Genomic DNA, 18,479 nt, shown 5'->3' with positions numbered 1-18,479 from the left:
CAGATACCACTGAAGTTTCCTCATATGCAGTCTTGCATATGGAATTAGCAGAAAGCAGGATGCCATGAAACCCAAGGCCTGCAGAATTTTTCTTGCAGATAACTGGGTCTTTGTTGCCAACATTTTGAAATAAGTAGTCAGTTGTCTGTTTTTGTCTGGCATGAGATAAGCCATCTGGGCAGTTGTATTTAAGCTTGCACCCAGGAATATTATCTCTTGAGAGCGTACGAGTTTTGATTTCTTCTTGTTTACTGTGTACCCTAGACCGGTCAGTAATCTTTTCACAAACGCCAGATGCTGTAGTAGAATGCCTTTGTTCTCCGCTTGAATAAGGCAGTCGTCCAAGTAAGGATATATTTGCATTCCTCTTTGTCTGCAAAATGCAATTACTGGTGCCAGGCAATTTGTGAAGACCCTGGGCGCAGTAGATAAGCCAAAGGGCAGTGCAGAGAATTGGTAGTGCATTGAGCCAGCTTTGAATCTGAGGTATCTTCTGCATGTTTGTCTGATTGGGACATGCAGGTATGCCTCTTTTAGATCTAAAGTCACAAGCCAAGCCTTCTTGCCCAACATGGGCAGAAGCTGCTGTAGAGTCAACATTTTGAATTTTGGAATATCAAGATATGTGTTTAGAATAGACAGGTCCAGTATTGGTCTCCAGGCTTTGTCTTTTCTGGGTACCAAGAACAGTCTTGAATAGAATCCTTGACCCTGCTCTTATTCTGGTACTTGTTGAATGGCCCTCATGTCCATGAAGGATGAAACTTGTTTTTGTGCCTCTGCCCACTGATTGCGTGGCAGGTCTGGCATACCGTTTTACCTTGGCAGGGTGTGAAAGTGGAACCTGTAGCCTTGTGAAACTATATTTAGAACCCATTTGTCCTGGGTGATCATGTGCAAATTTTGTGAAAAAAGTGCTAGTTTTCCCCCCAAAGGGGCTGCCAAAAGATAAGTGCTTGGTGCTGGAAGTGGAAAGTCATTGAGACTGTTTCCTGTATGGCTGTGATTTTTCCTCTCCGCTCTTGGAGGTAGAAGCACCCCACTGTTTAGGCCTGAATGAGCCTTGGGGCTGTGATCTGCCTCTGGGGCGTCTGTATCTACCCCTTTGTGGTCTATCTGACACTGGAAAGGACCAATTTTTGTAGGCCAGTTCCTGCTAAATCTGGGAGGCTGTACCTGCAAGAAATCCTTGACTGTTTGCATAGATTTAGCTTTGTCCTCCATTTCTTCAACACCTCTTCTGCTTTAGCACCAAACAAAGTATCATGCTGTAAAGGAGCGTCTAATAGTTTTGCTTTAACATGATCCGGAAAATTTTCTTCTTTTAACCAAGCATGCCTCCTAATGACAGAACCTGTAACAGCGGCCCTGCAGGAGGCCTCAAGAGAATCAAAACCACATTGCAAAGTATGCTTTCTAACTTGTTCAGCTGCATGCAATAAATCCTGCATTTCTTTATTGTCTGCACATTCTGTATTTGCTGGCATTTTCTGTTTAAGCAAGGATATAAGATATTGTTGATACTTAAGCATATAAAATTGGAAATTTAAATCTCTTACAGCCAAGGTAGCAGAGGTATAAATCTTTTTGCCCCATCTGTCTAGGGCCCTAGAATCCCTATCAGAGGGGATAGGGTTTTTTGCAGTAGAAGCCTTGACCCCTTTGGGACCCTGAGAGATGGTTTCTGGGTCAGCTGCAGGGTTCTTATAGAGACATTTATGTGAATCAGGAACCCTGTTGTATCTGTCTGGCTTAACAGGGGCTGGTGGTAAAGAGTCTGGAGAAATTCTGGACTCTGAAAATACATCATCTACAATGTCTAAAACAGGCGGGATAGCAAGGGGCCTGTGCTGGGGCAATAAAAGGAAATCTCTGAGCCTTTTCTTGGATTCTTGAGTAGTTTGGGCTCTCCCAGTGGAAATGCTCCCGCATAGTATGCAGTGTTTCCCCAAAAGAATAATCCTCAGGACGAGAGGCTGAAGGGATAGATTCTTCAGCATCAGAATCCTCATAGGGAGGAATAGAGTAATCCTATTCAGAGGAAATGGAAACCTGGTCTGCAGATTCATATTATAACTCTTGCCTAGGCCTCTTTTCAGGAGGGGGATGGGAACCCCTGATCAAAGTAATAAGGTCTTCGCCCATTTTAAGCATCTGTTTTTTAGGCATGGATGCCTGTCCAGGTGAATGCTGTACTTGTTTCTTTGTCTTTAGAGCTGCTTTAGTCTTTGCCTCTGTAGCTGAAGTAGGTTTCACATATAACTGTGTAGGCTTGAAAACACCCTCAGAAGACGATGCCTGCTCAGCGGCTTCGGACCCATCTGAGGGAATGGTTTTCGAGTGTCCAATACCTTGAGTTTCCAAAGGCCCAGTCAGCTCCACGTGGGAGTCAGAAGCAGCCTGTGGCTCTGAGGTAGCGGGCATCAGGGGCTGCGAAAGCACCTCACTGAGAACCGGCAAACTGGCGATAGGCCTAGAAGAAGCCTCGTTGTCGGTTTTGGATCTCGGATGCCTGTCCTTTTCTTTTTCTTTTCGTTTTTTGTAAACTCCGGTAGTCGGCTGATCCGACAGCATTATATAATTAAATCTTCTGCCAAAGTAATGAAATGCAAAATCGTACCAATGCTTAATAGTGCGTTGATTTAATCTAGCACAAAACCGACAACTAGCAACGTTATGGTCAGGGCCTAGGCAAGGAATACAGTAAGAATGAAAATCCCTATGAGGTATTTGCTTCCCACAAGAAATACAGTTATTAACTTTTTCTGACATCGGTCTGGAGCAAGAAAAAAGTTTCCCCAACATGGTACTTAGCTTTAATGAAGACTTCGGATCTGAAATTCGAATTTGAAAACTTCAGGAGTCGGCCGACCGGCACTTGTGAACTGCTTTTGCTTCGGTCAACGCACGGCAAGAAAAACTGGAGAAAATGGCGTCGGCTGCATCTTTTATACCCCTGGCGCACTGACGTCAGGGAAGAGGCAACAGCAACCGACGCCGGACCTAGACTTTGGAACTCAGGCCGACTGCGGGTAGCCTGCCAGCAGGATAACCCCAACTGTAATGAGTACAACAGTGAAACACGATGAACATCCCTGTAATATCTGTCTGGCTTACTAGGAGCCGGAGGCAGGGAATCAGGAGCCATGTTTGATTCTGGGAAAACATCATCAACAATGTCTAATACAGGAGGTATAGCCAAAGGCCTATGCTGATGAAGAAGAAAATCCCCAAGCCTCGTTTTGGATTCTGAGAAGTCCTGACTCTCCCAATGAAAATGTTCCTTTAAAGTATGCAAAGTCTCTCCAAAAGAGAAATCCTCAGGAGGAGAAGCAGAAGGGATGGATTCCACCACATCAGAGTCGTCGTAAGGTGGGATACAAAATTCCTGATCAGAAGAGGAATCAGAAGAAATGGAAACCTGATCTGAAGATTCATAGTCAGTGCCTTGCCTGGGCCTCTTAACAGGGGGGGGGGGTTGGGAACCCCTGATCAAGGTAATTAAGTCCTCAGCCATTTTGATCATTTGTTTTTTAGGCATAGGGGCCTAAGCACGTGGGTCATGCATTGGTTTTTAGACATTTTAGACACAGAAATAGATTTTGGCCTTCATTCTGATGATGGCGTCGGTTTAATATACAAATGTTGAGGCTTGAAAACACCCTCAGAAGCCAGTGCCTGCTCAGCGGCTCCAGACCCATCCAAGGGAGAGACATCCGCAGGTTCAATACTTGCAGAATACTGCGGCATACCGAACTCCATATGGATCTCGGTAGAGGCCTGCGACTCAAAAGTAGCGGGCATTAGGGGCTGCAAAAGCGCCTCACTGAGTACCGGCGAACCGTTGACTGGCTTAGGAGAAGCTTCATCATTGGTTTTGGACCTTGATGGTTTGTCTCTGTCTTTTTCCTTGCATTTTTTGTGAATTCCGGTAGTTGGATTGCTAACCGACGACATTTCAGGATCGCTAAATCTTGAACCAAAGTATTTAGAAGCAAAAATATACTGACGCTTAATAATGAATTGGTTACATTTAGCACAAAACCGACAGCAAGGCACGTTGTGATCAGGGCCTAGGCAAGAAATGCAGTACAAATGAAAATCCTTATGATGTATTTGTTTCCCACAAGTAATGCCATTATTGACTTTTACTGACATCGGTAAGGAACAAGAAAAAGTTTCCCCAACGGGGTACTTAGCTTTAGTTTGAGGACTTCGGTTCTGAAACTCGAAAACGAAAATTTCAGCAGTCGGCCGACTGGAACTTGCGAACTGCTTCTGCTTCGGGCATCGTGCGGCAAGAAAGACAAATTAAAATGGGGTTGGCTGCATGCTTAATACCACTGACGACATGACGTCATGGAAGAGGAGACAGCAACTGATGCAGGACCCAAGACTTTGTTATTTAGGCAGACTGAGGGCAACCTGCTAGCAGATTACTCAAATGTAATGACTGCAACAGTGAAACATGAAGAACATCTGTCCTCTCAATATCAATTTGTTTTTCCTCTCCTGGAGAGATATATGGTTAAACGAATGACAAATGGAGCAAGACTCCTGGAGATGGACAGCTCCTAAGCAACAGACACAAATTGTGTCTCTAATCAGTTAAAGGACATTTTCTGCCCACATTCTTCATATTTTTTAAAACCTGGCAGTTTTGAATGCTTAGAAGACATCCTGACAGAAAGGGGATAGTGACAGAGGAAAAACAGCTAGAAGAGTTTATTTATTATTATTATTTTTTTAAACAATGAAAAATCTTATTCAGAAAAAAAAAATATATAAAGAATTAAAGGACGGCACAGCCGTCTAACTTAAATGGGCTATATCCAGGAGACAGAAAGGGAAAGAGATAGCCCTCTAACTTAAACAGGCTAAGGGGAAGGTAGTTCTCTAGCTTAAATGAACGGTCTTTAACAGGCTTCCTGGAAGAGAAAAAAGATAAAGAAACAACAATAAGAGCCCTCTAACATAAACGGGCTACTTTACTTTAATGGTAGAAGCTGGGAGAGGGACAACAAGACCTAGAAGAAAGATGATGGCCAACCGCAGAAAATAGCCACAAAAAATGGAAATAATTTATCTAGCACAAAAAAACTATTTTAGATAAATAACAATGAAAAATATGCAATTCTAACAGTGAAGGCAAGATAGGAAAACAACACATTCTAATTTCTAACATCACCAAACCTTCTCAATACAGTACCAGTGGCCACAGCTGTGGTTCAAGCATCAGTAGAGTCATACTCACAATTTAAACAATGAGTACTGACTTGTATAACAGAATAAACTAAGTTGGGTTGAAGATGGATGGATGGACTTACAGTAGCTTTTTCCTCAAAAGAAGAAACTGCAGATAAAACACTCATCTTTTTATAATTTATCAGAGCAAGGCTGACAATTCAAAATTCTGAAAATCAAAACTGCAGAAGTATACACTTTTCCCATACCTGTCAACAATTTTCCCATCTTTATCAGAAAAGTACAGTTGTGTACTCTTACCATAAATGTAGATGTTCGAGTGTATTTACTGTTATAGTCATCACACTTTGGTCATCTGCCTGCAAATAGCTCTCAGTTGGCCCGAATACCAGAGACTTAGTATTTCTGCATCAGTTGCTGTTGCTCCAGGACTGATGTCAGGTCGTCAGGGGTATAAAAACAGGCATCCGACGCCATTACATCAATTGTTCTTGCCCCAAATGTCAGGAGCCCCCCAAATAGTGAGCTAAGTTATTGGGGAAAACCCACCAGTAAAAAGTAAATACCAAAAGTCCTGTAAGGGGCGAGTAATAGAGATAAAGAAGAGAGAGAGACAAGGGGGCTGGAGGGTGGGAAACCAGGACTGCAACAGTGAATACACTCGAACATCTACATTAATGGTAAGTGTACACAACTGTACTATGTTCTTCGTGTTTCACTGTTGCAGACATTACACCTGGGTTGATTCCCAAAGCTGAAGAAAGGGTGGAGGCAGTCAAGATGAACTGGGGCTGGCTATTATGCCCTGCAGGACTGCTGCTGGAAAACCAGCCCTGGATTTGGAAAAGATAGGCATGTGGTAATGCTTGGTGAAGGTGTGAACAGAACTCCAGGTAGCAGCTTCCAGAATGTCCCTGGTAGGGACTCCCCTGGTGAATGCTGTAGAGGTAGAAGTTGCACTAGTGGAATGCGTTCTGACCCTCTGAGGGGTTGGTTTCCCATGGTGTTTAACAGAAATGGATATAGTGTGCTATCCATTTGGAAATTGATTGTTTTGATATGGCCTTGCCCTCTGCCCCTGGTGCAAAACTGACTAGCAACTGGTCAGATTTCCTGAAGGGCTTTGTCCTATCAAGGTAGAATCTGAGCTGTCTGTGTAAGAGTGCAGGATCCTTTCCCCTTTATTTTGAGGATTAGGGAAGAAAGTTGGCAAATGGACAGACTGATTGAGAGCTACACTGGACACCACTTTAGGCATAAAAGTAGGGTTAGTCCTGAGGGAGACCCTGTCAGCATGAAAAATAATGAAGGGTACCAGAGCCACAAGTGCTTGCAGCTCAGACACTCTTCTTGCTGAGATGATGGCCAGAAGCAAGGCTGTGTTCCAAGAGAGGAATTTTAACTCTGCTGATGCTGCAAGCTCAAGGGGGGGGGGGGGGGGGTAGCATGAGCTTTTCCAGTACAAAGTTAAGGTCCCAAAGCAGGGGTGGGGGCTCTCCTTGGTGGCCTTAAGTTGTTGCCTCCTCTCAGAACCTTTACACTGAATTCAGGAACAATACCTTTTCCACTTACCAGCATAGGATTTTCTTGTACTGGGTCTTCTGGCTTCAAGAATGACGTCCAGCACCCGCTTGCTTAGGCTGGTCACTGGGGGAGAATTCAAGGAATAAGCCAGGCTGCAAGGCAAAGGGTTTGCAGTTGTGGATGCAAGCTCTGTCCCTCGTGCTGAGTGAGGAGGGTTGGGATCTGGGGTAGGTGCCATGGTGGCACCTGTGACAGGCTGCGCAGTAGTGGGTACCAGTGCTGACGTGGCCAGTCTAGTGTAATCAGGATTGCCCTTGGTCTGTCCTGTCTTATCTTCAGTAATATTCTTGTAAGAAGAGGCAGAGGGGGAAATGCATAGATTGGGAGGTTTACCCACTGGAAGGATAGAGCATCCACTTTCCAGGCCCTGCAGTGAGGTGTCCTGGTGCAGAATTTGCTGAGCTGGTGATTGTAGGGGGAGGCAAAAAGGTCCATCTCTGGGGGTCTCCCATTTCTGGGTTAGAAGACAAAGTGTTGGGGTCTAATTGCCACTCGTGTGGGTCTAGGAGATTTCTGCTTAAGTTGTCTGCCAGAGAGTTTTGTTTGCCTGGTAGGAATTGAGCCTGCAGATGAATATGCATGTCCAAGGCCGTGTTCCACAGGGTCATGGCTAGCCTGCACAGTGGGTAAGAGTGGGTTTCCCCCTGCTTGTTGATGTACCACATAACTGTGGTGTTGTCTGATTTTAATAGCAGGAATCCTGGTGAGAGTAGGGATTTGAAAGGTGTCAGAGCATGCTGAACAGCTAGCATCTCTTTTTGGTTGATGTGCAGATGAATTTGACTTGGGCTCCCGTGGCCCTGAATGCACTTGTCGTCCAGATGTGCCCCCCAGGCATAGTCTGATGCATCTGTGGTTAGGGTCTGGGTGGCGTGGGGTTGTGTAAAGGGAAGCCCCTTGTTGTGGTTGCATGCTGCTGCCTACCAAAGAAATCTGTCGTTAGACAAGGTACGATAGGTAAGATGGTTTCCAGGTCCTGAGAATGTTGGCACCAAAGATTTTTTTAAGTACCACTGAAATTTCCTCATATGCAGTCTGTCATACAGAGCCTGCAGGACTTTCCTTGCAGATAGTTGGAATCTGGTGGCCAATTAAGCGAAGTAGCCTGTTAGATAGGCTTGTTTTTCTGAAGTAAGGAATGCCATCTGGGATGCTTTGTCCAAGCTTGCTCCCACAAATACAATCTTTTGACTGGGGACTAGTTTTGATTTTTTTTCGTTGATAGTGTACCCCAGGGAGGTTAGAAGGTTCTTTACAAATGTCAGGTGCTGCAACAACTTCTACTGTCTGCCTGAATCAGACAATCGTCCAAGTAAGGGTATATCTGAATCTTTCTGTCGGCAATAGGCAATGGCTGGAGCCAGCCATTTTGTGAAGACTCTGGGTGCAGTGGATAAGCCAAAGGGAAGTGCAGATGACCGATAATGCATAGATCCTGCCCTGAAACGTAGGTATTTCTTGCATGAGTCCCTGATAGGGTTGTGCAGACAGGCTTCTTTTAGGTCTAGGGTGGCTAACCAGGCATCTTTGGACAGCATACGAAGAAGCTGCTGAAGGGTGAGTATTTTGAATTTTGGTACCACCAGGAAGGTGTTTAGAATGGAAAGATCTAGGATTGGGCATGAAGTGGCCTCTCGTCTGGGTACCAGGAAAAGTCTGAAATAAAACCCTTGACCTATCTCTTCTGCAGGAACAGGTTGAATTGCCCTTATGGAGAGCAGGGAATGACCTTGGTTTTGTGCCTCTGCCCACTGGTTTAGAGGAAGGTCTGGGAACCCTTTTGGGGTTGGCAGTGTGTGGAAGTAAAATTTGTACCCCTGGGATACAATGTTGAGGACCCATCGGTCTTTGGTGATGGAGGTCCAGTTTTTTGCATGGTGGGCAAGTTTTCCTCCTAGGGGCATGAGCAATTGGGCAGAGGTGAGGAGTGGAGTTGAAAAGTCATTGTGAATTCTTTCCGTAAGGGGGTGGCTTAGCACTCCCTGTTTTAGAAGTGGAGGTACTCCATTGCTTAGATCTCTGCATACCCTGAGACTGTAATCTGGGTGGTCTGTTTCCCCTTGGTCTAGTTTGAGATGGCCTTAAGGGGGTTGGAAAAGACCAATGTTTCGAGGGGCAATGCCCACTGAATCTTGGAGGCTGTACTTGCAAGAAATCTTTAACTGTCTGCATAGACTTAGCTTTTTCTTCCATCTTTTTTAGAACATCTTCTGCTGTGGTGCCAAACAGATTGTCCTTATTCAAAGGAGTGTCTAATAATTTTGATTTGACATGGTCTGGGGCAAGGTCTGCTCCTTAAGCCAAGCATGCCTTCTCAGTAGCTTCTAGGGGGTCAAACCCACACTGCAAGGTATGCTTGCTGACTTGGCTTGCAGAATGCATAAGCTCCTGTAATTCTTTATTTTCTGCACAGTCTGTAAAGGTACATCATTTTTGCTTAATAAGTTCCATAATATGTTGCTGGTATTTCAGCATGTGAAACTGGCAATTCAATGCCCTAATGGCTTTATCTTTATTTTTTACTCCATCTGTCTAAAGCTTGGGAATCCCTGTCTGAAGGGGTGGGATTCTTAGCTGTAGTGACTTTTATTCCTTTAGGCCCTTGGAAAATGACATCTGGTCAGCAGTAGGATTTTTGAAAAGAAATTTGAGAGAGTCAGGGACTCTGTAGTACCTGTCTGGTTTCCTTGGAGCAGGGGGTAAAGAATCAGGAGTTAGACTGGATTCCATAAAGACATCATCCACAACATCCAGAAAGTACAGTTTTGTACCTACCATAAATGTAGATGTCCAATAGGTATGCATCTGCAGTCATCACATATGGGTTGTCCTGCCTCAGGCAGCCTTTCGGTCGGCCGGATTCCAAAGTCTGGGTCTGGCCTCGGCTGATGTCGCACTTTCCCTGACGTCAAAGCGTCTGGGGTATAAAAGCATCAGCCGACGCCATTTTCCTCAGTTTTTCTTGCCCCAGATGCCAGGTGCCCTCTAAGGAAGGCTAAAATTTGGAGAGATGCATTTTAAAAACAAATCCAAACATGCACAGTACTATAAAAACAAATACACCATAATACACCATAATAGATCCCCCCAGCTAGCTATAAGATGGGTAAGCACCCAAAAAATACCACTATAAAAGGGGTAAGCACCCAAGAAATACCACAGAGGGGAAGGAGGGAGGGTAAACCTGACTGCAGATGCATACCTATCGGACATCTACATTTATGGTAGGTACAAAACTGTACTATGTCCTTCAAGGATGCATCTGCAGTCATCACATATGGGTAGAATACCATAGCCAATCTGGGGGTGGAGGTACTAAGTAAAGGATGGTGTAGCTAAAATGCCCTGCAGGACTGCCATAGCAAAGCCTGCTCTGGATCTGGAATATAAAGGTAAATTGTAATGCTTGGCAAATGTATCCATGTAGCAGCTTCTAAAACGTCCTTGGTAGCCACCCCTCTTACGAAGGCTGTGGAGGTGGCTGTGGCTCTCGTGGAATGAGGTCTAATGTTAGCTGGCACAGTTTTTCCATGAAAGGAGTAACAAACACAAATGCAATTTCCTATCCATTTTGAAATTGTCTGTTTGGAAATTGCTTTTCCTTGTGCCCCAGCAGCATATGCTACAAACAGCTGGTCAGTCTTTCTGTAACTTTTAGTTCTGTCCAAGTAGTAGCGCAACTGTCTGTGTATGTCCAGGGTGTACAGGAGCTTCTCCCCTTTATTTTGTGGTTTTGGGAAGAAGGTAGGCAAGTGAATAGCTTGGTTCAAAGATACCCTGGATACCACCTTTGGCATAAATGTAGGATTGGTTCTCAATGAAACTCTGTCCTGATGAAAAATAAGAAATGGCTGTACTGCCATCAGAGCTTGTAACTCAGATACTCTTCTTGCTGAGGTTATGGCCAGAAGGAAGGCAGTTTTCCAAGACAGAAACTGTAGATCTGCAGATGCTGCTGGTTCAAAGGGAGGAAGTGTTAATTTTTCCAACACGAAGTTAAGGTCCCAAGTAGGTAGAGGTGGTTTCCTTGGAGGATTGATATTTTTGATTCCTCTTAGAAACTGTCTCAGGAGAGGACGAGAGAAGACAGGTGGATCAACATTGTATTCTGCTGAAATTGCTGAAGCATGTATCTTAATGGAAGAGTAAGACAGGCCGTTGTGGAACAATTCTGCCAAATATTCCAGTATATGTGCCATGTTCATCACTGTCACATCTAGGCCCTTTGTTGTGTTCCAAATGTGAAATCTTTTCCATTTTTCTGAATATGCCTTCCTTGTGGAAGGATGGCGAGCTTCCATAATAATATCCTTCACTCTCTGGGATAGCTTATCCTGAGGAGGAGTCAAGGTATTTTCCAGGCAGTTAGTTGCAAGGTTTTCAGGTTGGAATGCAGAGTCTTGAAATTGTGCTGTGTCAGTAGAAGTGGCCATAGGGGGAGAGGTCACGGTTTTGTATGTGACATGCTCTTTAACAGTGGGTACCAGTGCTGTCTTGGCCAGTTTGGAGCTATCAGGATCACTCTGGGCTGCTCTGTTCTGATCTTCAGTAAGACCTTGGTCATTAATGGGAGAGGTGGAAAAGCATACACTGTTAGAGCTTTCCAGCTGAAAGAGAGAGAGTCCACTTTCCATGCTTGTGGGTGGTATGTCCTTCAGCAGAATTCCTTCAGTTGATGATTGTGGGGGGAGGCAAACAGATCTATTTCCGGCCTTCCCCATGATTGTGTTATGAGTAAGAAGATGTCTGGGTGCAGCATCCATTCGTGTGCATCCATGATGTTTCTGCTTAAGCTGTCTGCCAGTATATTGTCTTTCCCTGGCACAAACTGGGACTGCAGCTGTATATTGAGTTTCAAGGAAAGTTCCCATATATTCATTGCCAGTCTGCAAAGAGGATAGGAATGGGTGCCCCCTTGCTTGTTTATGTACCACATAACTGTGGTGTTGTCTGTCCTTATGAGTATGTGGCCTTGATGAAGAAAAAGTTTGAAGGCCTCGATTGCATGTATCACTGCCAGCATTTCCTTTTGGTTTATGTGCATGCGTAGCTCCCTTTATGACCATAGTCCTTGGATACATCTGCCCTCCATGTGTGCTCCCCAACCTCGGTCTGAAGCGTCCGTAGTGATGGTTTGGTTGGCTCTTGGCTTGCTGAAGGGCAACCCACTGTTCGACTGGCAGGCTTGAGCCCACCACAGAAATTCCTTTTGGAGGCATGGAATGAGTGGGATCAAAGTTTCTAAACTGTGACTGTGCTGAGCCCATAAACTCCTTAGGTACCATTGTAATTTTCTCATATGCAGCCTTGCTTGTGGAATCAAAAGAATGCAACATGCCATGTAACCCAGGGCCTGCAGGATTTTCCTTGCAGTCAGCTGAGTTTGTCTTGTCAGATTCTTGAAGTAATCCGGTAGTTGTTTTTGTTTTTCTTCTGTGAGAAAGGCCATTTGGGTGGTTGTGTCCAGATCCGCACCCAGAAAAGTTATTCTTTGGGATGGAACAAGTCTTGATTTGTGGATGTTGACTGTATATCCCAAGGCCTGCAGAAGGTGGATGGCATAATCCAAGTCCTTTAACAAAGTTTGCTGGCTGTCCGCTTGTATAAGGCAGTCATCCAGATATTGGTAAATTTGAATCCCCTGAAGTCTGCAGTGTGCAATTACTGATGCCAGGCATTTTGTGAATACTCTGGGCGCAGTAGATAAGCCAAAGGGCAATGCTGAGAATTGATAATGCTCTGACCCTGCAAGAAATCTGAGGTGTCTTCTGCAACTTTGTCTGATAGGGACATGCAGGTATGCCTCCTTGAGGTCTAGAGTCACCAGCCGAGACCCCTTGCCCAGCATGGGAAGGAGTTGCTGTAGAGTCAGCATTTTGAATTTTGGCACAATGAGGTAAGTATTCAGTGCGGACAAGTCGAGAATAGGCCTCCATTGATTTTCTTTTCTTGGAACAAGGAATAATCTGGAGTAAAATCCTTGGCCTTGTTCTGAAAGAGGAACCTTTTCTATAGCTTTCAGTTGTATTAAGTTGGAAATTTGTTCCAAAGCCTCTGCCCTCTGATTTGGTGGCAGGTCTGGCATGCCTTTTCTTTTTGGCAATGTGTGGAAATGGAACCTGCATCCTTTGTCTATTATTTGCAGTGTCCATGTGTCCCTTGTAATGCTGTGCCAATTTTTTGAAAATAAAGAAAGCTTTCCGCCCAAAGGTGCTTCTAATTGAGCCCTGGATGGCGGAGTCAAAACAAAGTCATTGAGTCTGTCCTGGTGTAGAAGTTGTAGTTCCTGCACTACCTCTCTGGTTGGGAGGCTGCCATTGACGGCCTCTGTAGGAGCCTCTAGCTTGCCCTCTACCTCTGGCATGCTTATTCCTGCCTCTCTGATATCTGTCTGAGTCCAGAAAGGACCAATTCTTAGTAGGCCAATTTCTGCTGAATCTCGGTGGTTGGACTTGCAGAAAATCTTTGACTGTTTGCACAGATTTTGCCTTTTCTTCAAATTTCTTTAAGACCTTTTGAGCCGTGGAACCAAATAATTTTTGCTTTTCCATAGGAGCATCCAAAAGCTTAGCTTTAACATGGTCTGGCAGAGATTGTTCCTTCAGCCAGGCATGCCTACGTATGACTGCACCTGTCATAGCTGACCTACATGAAGCTTCCAATGCATCATAACCACACTGCAAGAAATGGTTACTAACCTGCTGGGAGTTATGTACCAGATCCTGAAGGGATTTGCGATCAAGGGGTTTAGATGAAGACAGTTTCTTATGCAATTCATCTAACAAATACTCTTGGTACTGTATCATATGAAATTGACAATTTAATGCCCTCATGGAAAGAGTTGCAGAAGTATACACTTTTTTACCCCATCTCTCTAAAGCTCTGGATTCCCTTTCAGAGGGTAGAGGATTTCTAGCAGTGGCAGCTGCAACCCCTTTTGGGCCCTGGGAAACAGTTTCTGGATCAGCAGAGTGGGCCTTGTACAAGTGAAGATGAAAGTCCGGGACCCTGTAGTACCTATCAGGTTTGGCAGGAGCCGGAGGGAGAGAGTCAGGGGTTGTACTAGCATCAGAGTACACATCATCAATGACATTCAAAACAGGAGGTATAGCTAAAGGTCTATGCTGAGGCAAATGTAAAAAGGCCCTTAATCGCTTTCTGGAATCAGAGAATTCCTGACCCTGCCACTGAAAATGTTCTCTCATAGAGTGTAATGTCTATCCAAAGGAAAACTCCAGGAGGGGAGGCCGAGGGAATAGATTCTTCAGCATCAGAATCCTCGTAGGCCGAATAAGCCTCCTCCTGGTGGTCTGACAGAGTAGAGCCATCAGAGGACTCATATGAGGAGTGGGGGTCAGAGGGCTCAACCCTGGGCCTTTTGTCTGGTGGTGGTTGCGAGCCCCTGTCCGGATGAGGTTGAGAACCTCTAATTAATGAAATAAGATCCTCTGCTAAGCTAAGAATCTGTGAGCCAGTAGAGGGTCTCTGAGAGGTAACCTTGGGAGGCAAAGCTTTAGAAAGTTTAGCAGCTTTAGCCCTAGAGAAAGCCTTAATGGACATGGATGCAGGAGGTCTGGCTGCACCACGTGCAGGAGTAGATTTGTCTAAAGGAATGGTGTCGGAAGGTTCCTGGACACCAGTTTCAGTAGGTAATTCAATAACCGACTCGGCTGGGGCCGAGGTAGTCGGTTGCGCGGTTTCGGTAATCGGAAGTACCAAGGACTCGGTTTCAGCCGAGACTGAGACACTCGTGGTAGGCCTGACCGTGGTTTCAGCGAAACCGCGGCCCGCGTGTGTCGGTCCTTGTCCTTCCGTTTCTTAACTAAATGAAAAGTCGGAGTCTCCGACGGCATCTTGTAAGCAAAACTAGCCCCAAAGAATTCCTCTGCAAACTCCGACCGACGTCTAAGAGATCGTCGGTTGAAGGAAGCACAGGCTGAACAGGACGAGACGTCGTGGTCTGGGCCTAGGCAGGGGAGGCAGTAAGATTGGAAATCCTTATGAGGTATTGGTTTCCCACAAGTTAAACAATTATTAACTTTATCTGACATCGGCTGAGGCAAGAAAGAGTCCCCAGTAGGGTACTTAGCTTTTTCGAAGTCTTTGGTAGCCGAATCACAGGAGCTGGCCGACCGGCACTTGCGAACTGCTTCTGCTTCGGGCACCACGCGGCAAGAAAGACTGAGGAAAATGGCGTCGGCTGATGCTTTTATACCCCAGACGCTCTGACGTCGGGGAAAGTGCGACATCAGCCAAGGCCAGACCCAGACTTTGGAATCCGGCTGACCGAAGGGCTGCCTGAGGCAGGACAACCCATATGTGATGACTGCAGATGCATCCTTGAAGGACATCAGGAGGGATAGCTAGTCTATGTTGTGGCAAATAAAAAAATTCTCTGAGTCTCTTTTTGGACTAAGGATAATCCTGGCATTCCCAGTGGAAATGCTCTCTTAAAGTATGCAGGGTTTCACCAAAAGAAAAATCCTCTGCAGGGGAAGCAGAGGGAATGGATTCCTCTGCATCTGAATCCTCATAAGCAGATAAAGGCATGTCTTCATATTCAAAAACCTCAGAGTTGTCGGACTCTTGGTCAGTTAAAGCTGCTGGGGACAGGTCTCTCTCTTAGCAGGGGAAGGCTGGCTTCCTCTAATCAGCATGATCAGGTCTTCTGCCATTTTAAGCATTTGAGATTGTGGCAAGGAAGCAGGTGCTTCAGTCTGGATCCTCATTTTTTTAGGCGTAGCTCATACTCTTGGCCTTAAAAACTCCGTAGTTTTAGACAGAAGTGAAGATGCGAAAGAAGTAGTCTGTCTGTGTCGAATATCGGTAATGCAAAGAACTTCCTCGGAAGCCATTGCCTGCACAGCAGCTCTGGACCCATACAAGGTAGAGACATCTGCAGATTCCGTAGTCAAACAAGAGTCTTGCGGCATACTGGACTCCGAACGGGTCTCGGTAGCAGCCTGTGAATCCATCAAAGCGGCATCATGGGCTGTGAAAACACCTCACTGAGTACCGGCGAACTGGCGACTAGCTTAACGGAAGCGTTGTCGGCAGTTTTGGACCTGTGTGGTCTGTCTCGGTTTTTATCCTCACATTTTTTCAGAAGATCGGTAGTCGGAAGGCTTACCAAAGCCATTTTGGAATACGGAGATCAAGAGTGAAAGTATTTAGCGACAATAAGGGCCCGGCGATGAATAGTTCAGGCATTGAACAAAGCACAAAACCAACACCGAGGTAGGTCATGGTTTGGGCCTAAACAGGTGATGCAGTAAGAATGGAAATCTCTGTGTGGTATTTGCTTTCCACAGGCAAGACAATTGTTAACTTTTTTTGACATCGGTTAGAGTAAGAAAAAAGGACCCCAACGGGGTACTTAGCTTTTGAAGACTTCAGGATGATTCAATTCGGAAACGAAAACTCAGGTAATGGCTGACCGGTACTTGTGCGAACTGCTTCTACTTCGGGCTCCTCGGCAAGAAGGACTGATGTAATGGCGTCGGCTGCCTGTTTTTATACCCCTGACGACCTGACATCAGTCGTAGAGTGACAGCAACCGACACAGAAATACTACGTCTCTGGTATTTGGGATGACTGAGGGCTACCTGCAGGCAGATAACTGAAGTGTGATGACTGCAACAGGCAGATAACTGAAGTGTGATGACTGCAACAGTGAAACACAAAGAACATCAGTAGGAATGGACTTAACTAAGTGCTTAGCGGCAGTTGGATGAACTAAAGCTAAATCTGCTGGGTTCAAGTTTAGGAATAACGTATAAAAATGTAAAAGACTGAGAAACGTTATACATATCATCTGCCTTTTTAGGGGCAGTTGGCTATCAGGAAAATTTCAGACAGTAACACACATCCTCTAATGCACACAAAACGGAAGGAATGGGTGCAGGGCCTGAAAATGCCTTCTTAACAACTCATAGCAGTTTCTATGGGAATGCGAAACCTTAGTGCTCTCTCAATGAAAACAATGGCATATTCTAGCAATAGCCTCAGAAAAAGAGGAAGCCTATCAGAAAGGATCAAAAACTGAGCTCTCCTCTGAGTCTGAATCAGAAATCTGAGTGAAACAATAAAAAAAGAAAACACTGAGGAAAAAAAATACTCTGACTTAAATTACCAGTATCATTAAGATCTTGTCAAAAGAACACACATTTTAGTGAAGCATACCTAATTTCCTGTGCAACCTGCTCCAATGACCTGCCAGTATGAACGGCAATGTGTGATAAATGAAGCACAGCCATCCCAAGACACTCGTTCTTAAATATGTGCAGCTCCTGTTCAGAATTCAAATCCTTCAGTGATGCAACATCATTAATAAAATCTCGCTGTCCCTAAAACACAAAGATACATAAATTAATAAATAAAACAAAAAAATTCTGTACAGCTATTGCATGAGGTATAATACACAAAAAAACTTTTGGCTAACAGGCCCTGTCCCTGAAGTCACATGTGGAGGATGTTTGCTAGAATGCAATAAGTGGCAAAGATGCCGTGGATGAACTAGCCTCCATAAGTTTTTTATTCAAACTGCCTTCTAAGAGGAATGTGCTTCATGTAACATGCAACTAATCATTAGCATACTTAAAGAAATAAATCCTACATAGTACATCTGCCCTTTTTTCTGGTTATAAAAAGTGTCTCTCTCTGTTACTGAACTTCCTTCACAGTGTACATTCTGTGGTCATTACTTCCAAACTCGATGCTGCAAGCAGCTTTGCCTCAAGGGCCATCACCCAAGAATTTTCAATGAGAATTTTGTCATTGCACAGTAGCCTGTGGCCACTACATCTGACCCCGATACTGCAGGAGCTCTGCTTCAAGGCCCAACATCTAAATATTTTCACTGAGAATTTTGTCATTGTATAATGTAAGCAAATTTAACTTGAAGAACTTTGCTGTGCACTAACTTGAACTAGTCAAATACATGCATTTATATCACGTTATCAAAAGATGAAAATAGCGAACGCTATTTCATCGGCCCCAAAACATCTAAACATGAAAATATCGAACATTCAGAACAGCGAATTTTTTCCCATGGGAAAACATTTGCTACTCCGAAACACATACATACAACACAAGCACATCAAACAAACAGCAACCACACACATACACTTAAATTCCTACATCTAACGCTACACTACACTAAACATACACTACTATCTACCCACTTACTTTTTAACCCAAACCCTAACCCTAAGGTCCGTCACTATCGCATACTCACCTAACCCGTGCCATAACCCTAACTCACTTAAACCGCCCCTAACCCTAAAGTCTGTCACTATCACAAGCACGCCTAACTCGTGTCCTAACCCTAACATACAATCGCACACTTACCTGAACGCAACCCGTAACTTTCCACCACAGCGCTAAGAATAGCGAAGCCACAGAAACGGCCAATCGAATTCTTTCCCGAGGAAAGAATTTGCTGTTCTGCAGCTTTGCTATTCTTAGCGTTCGCTGAATAGTGTTCAATATCAGAACTTCGAAGTAGTAACTGCATGTGTGCATAATGGAGTTTATTAAAGCTACAGCAACACTTCTGAAGTCTTAAAATAGACAGCTGAATAAAAATACATATGTATCCCTTTAAATTACACTGTGGTCGATGTCGATTTCTGTGGAATGCATTGAACACTTTTCAGTTAATAATTTGTTTTATGAATATAAGGAAGATG

General features: G+C 44.6%; 1 protein-coding gene across 2 annotated transcripts in view; it reads right to left on the bottom strand.

Annotated features, from left to right (window-relative positions):
- Positions 1-18,479, bottom strand: part of TYK2 (tyrosine kinase 2) — a 2,798,586-nt gene that overhangs the window by 1,760,499 nt on the left and 1,019,608 nt on the right. For both annotated transcript variants that reach the window (XM_044084572.1, XM_044084573.1), the window contains one exon: positions 16,972-17,135. In XM_044084572.1, the coding sequence (XP_043940507.1) occupies positions 16,972-17,135 (164 nt within the window). The remainder of the gene's footprint in view (positions 1-16,971; positions 17,136-18,479) is intronic.

This window comes from Protopterus annectens, chromosome 9.part0 (assembly GCF_019279795.1).
Source record: "Protopterus annectens isolate FY-2018-M chromosome 9.part0, PAN1.0, whole genome shotgun sequence".
Taxonomy (NCBI): Eukaryota; Metazoa; Chordata; order Ceratodontiformes; family Protopteridae; genus Protopterus; species Protopterus annectens.
The sequence above is the reverse complement of the archived record's forward strand: the minus strand, read 5'-3'. Positions and strand labels throughout refer to the sequence as shown.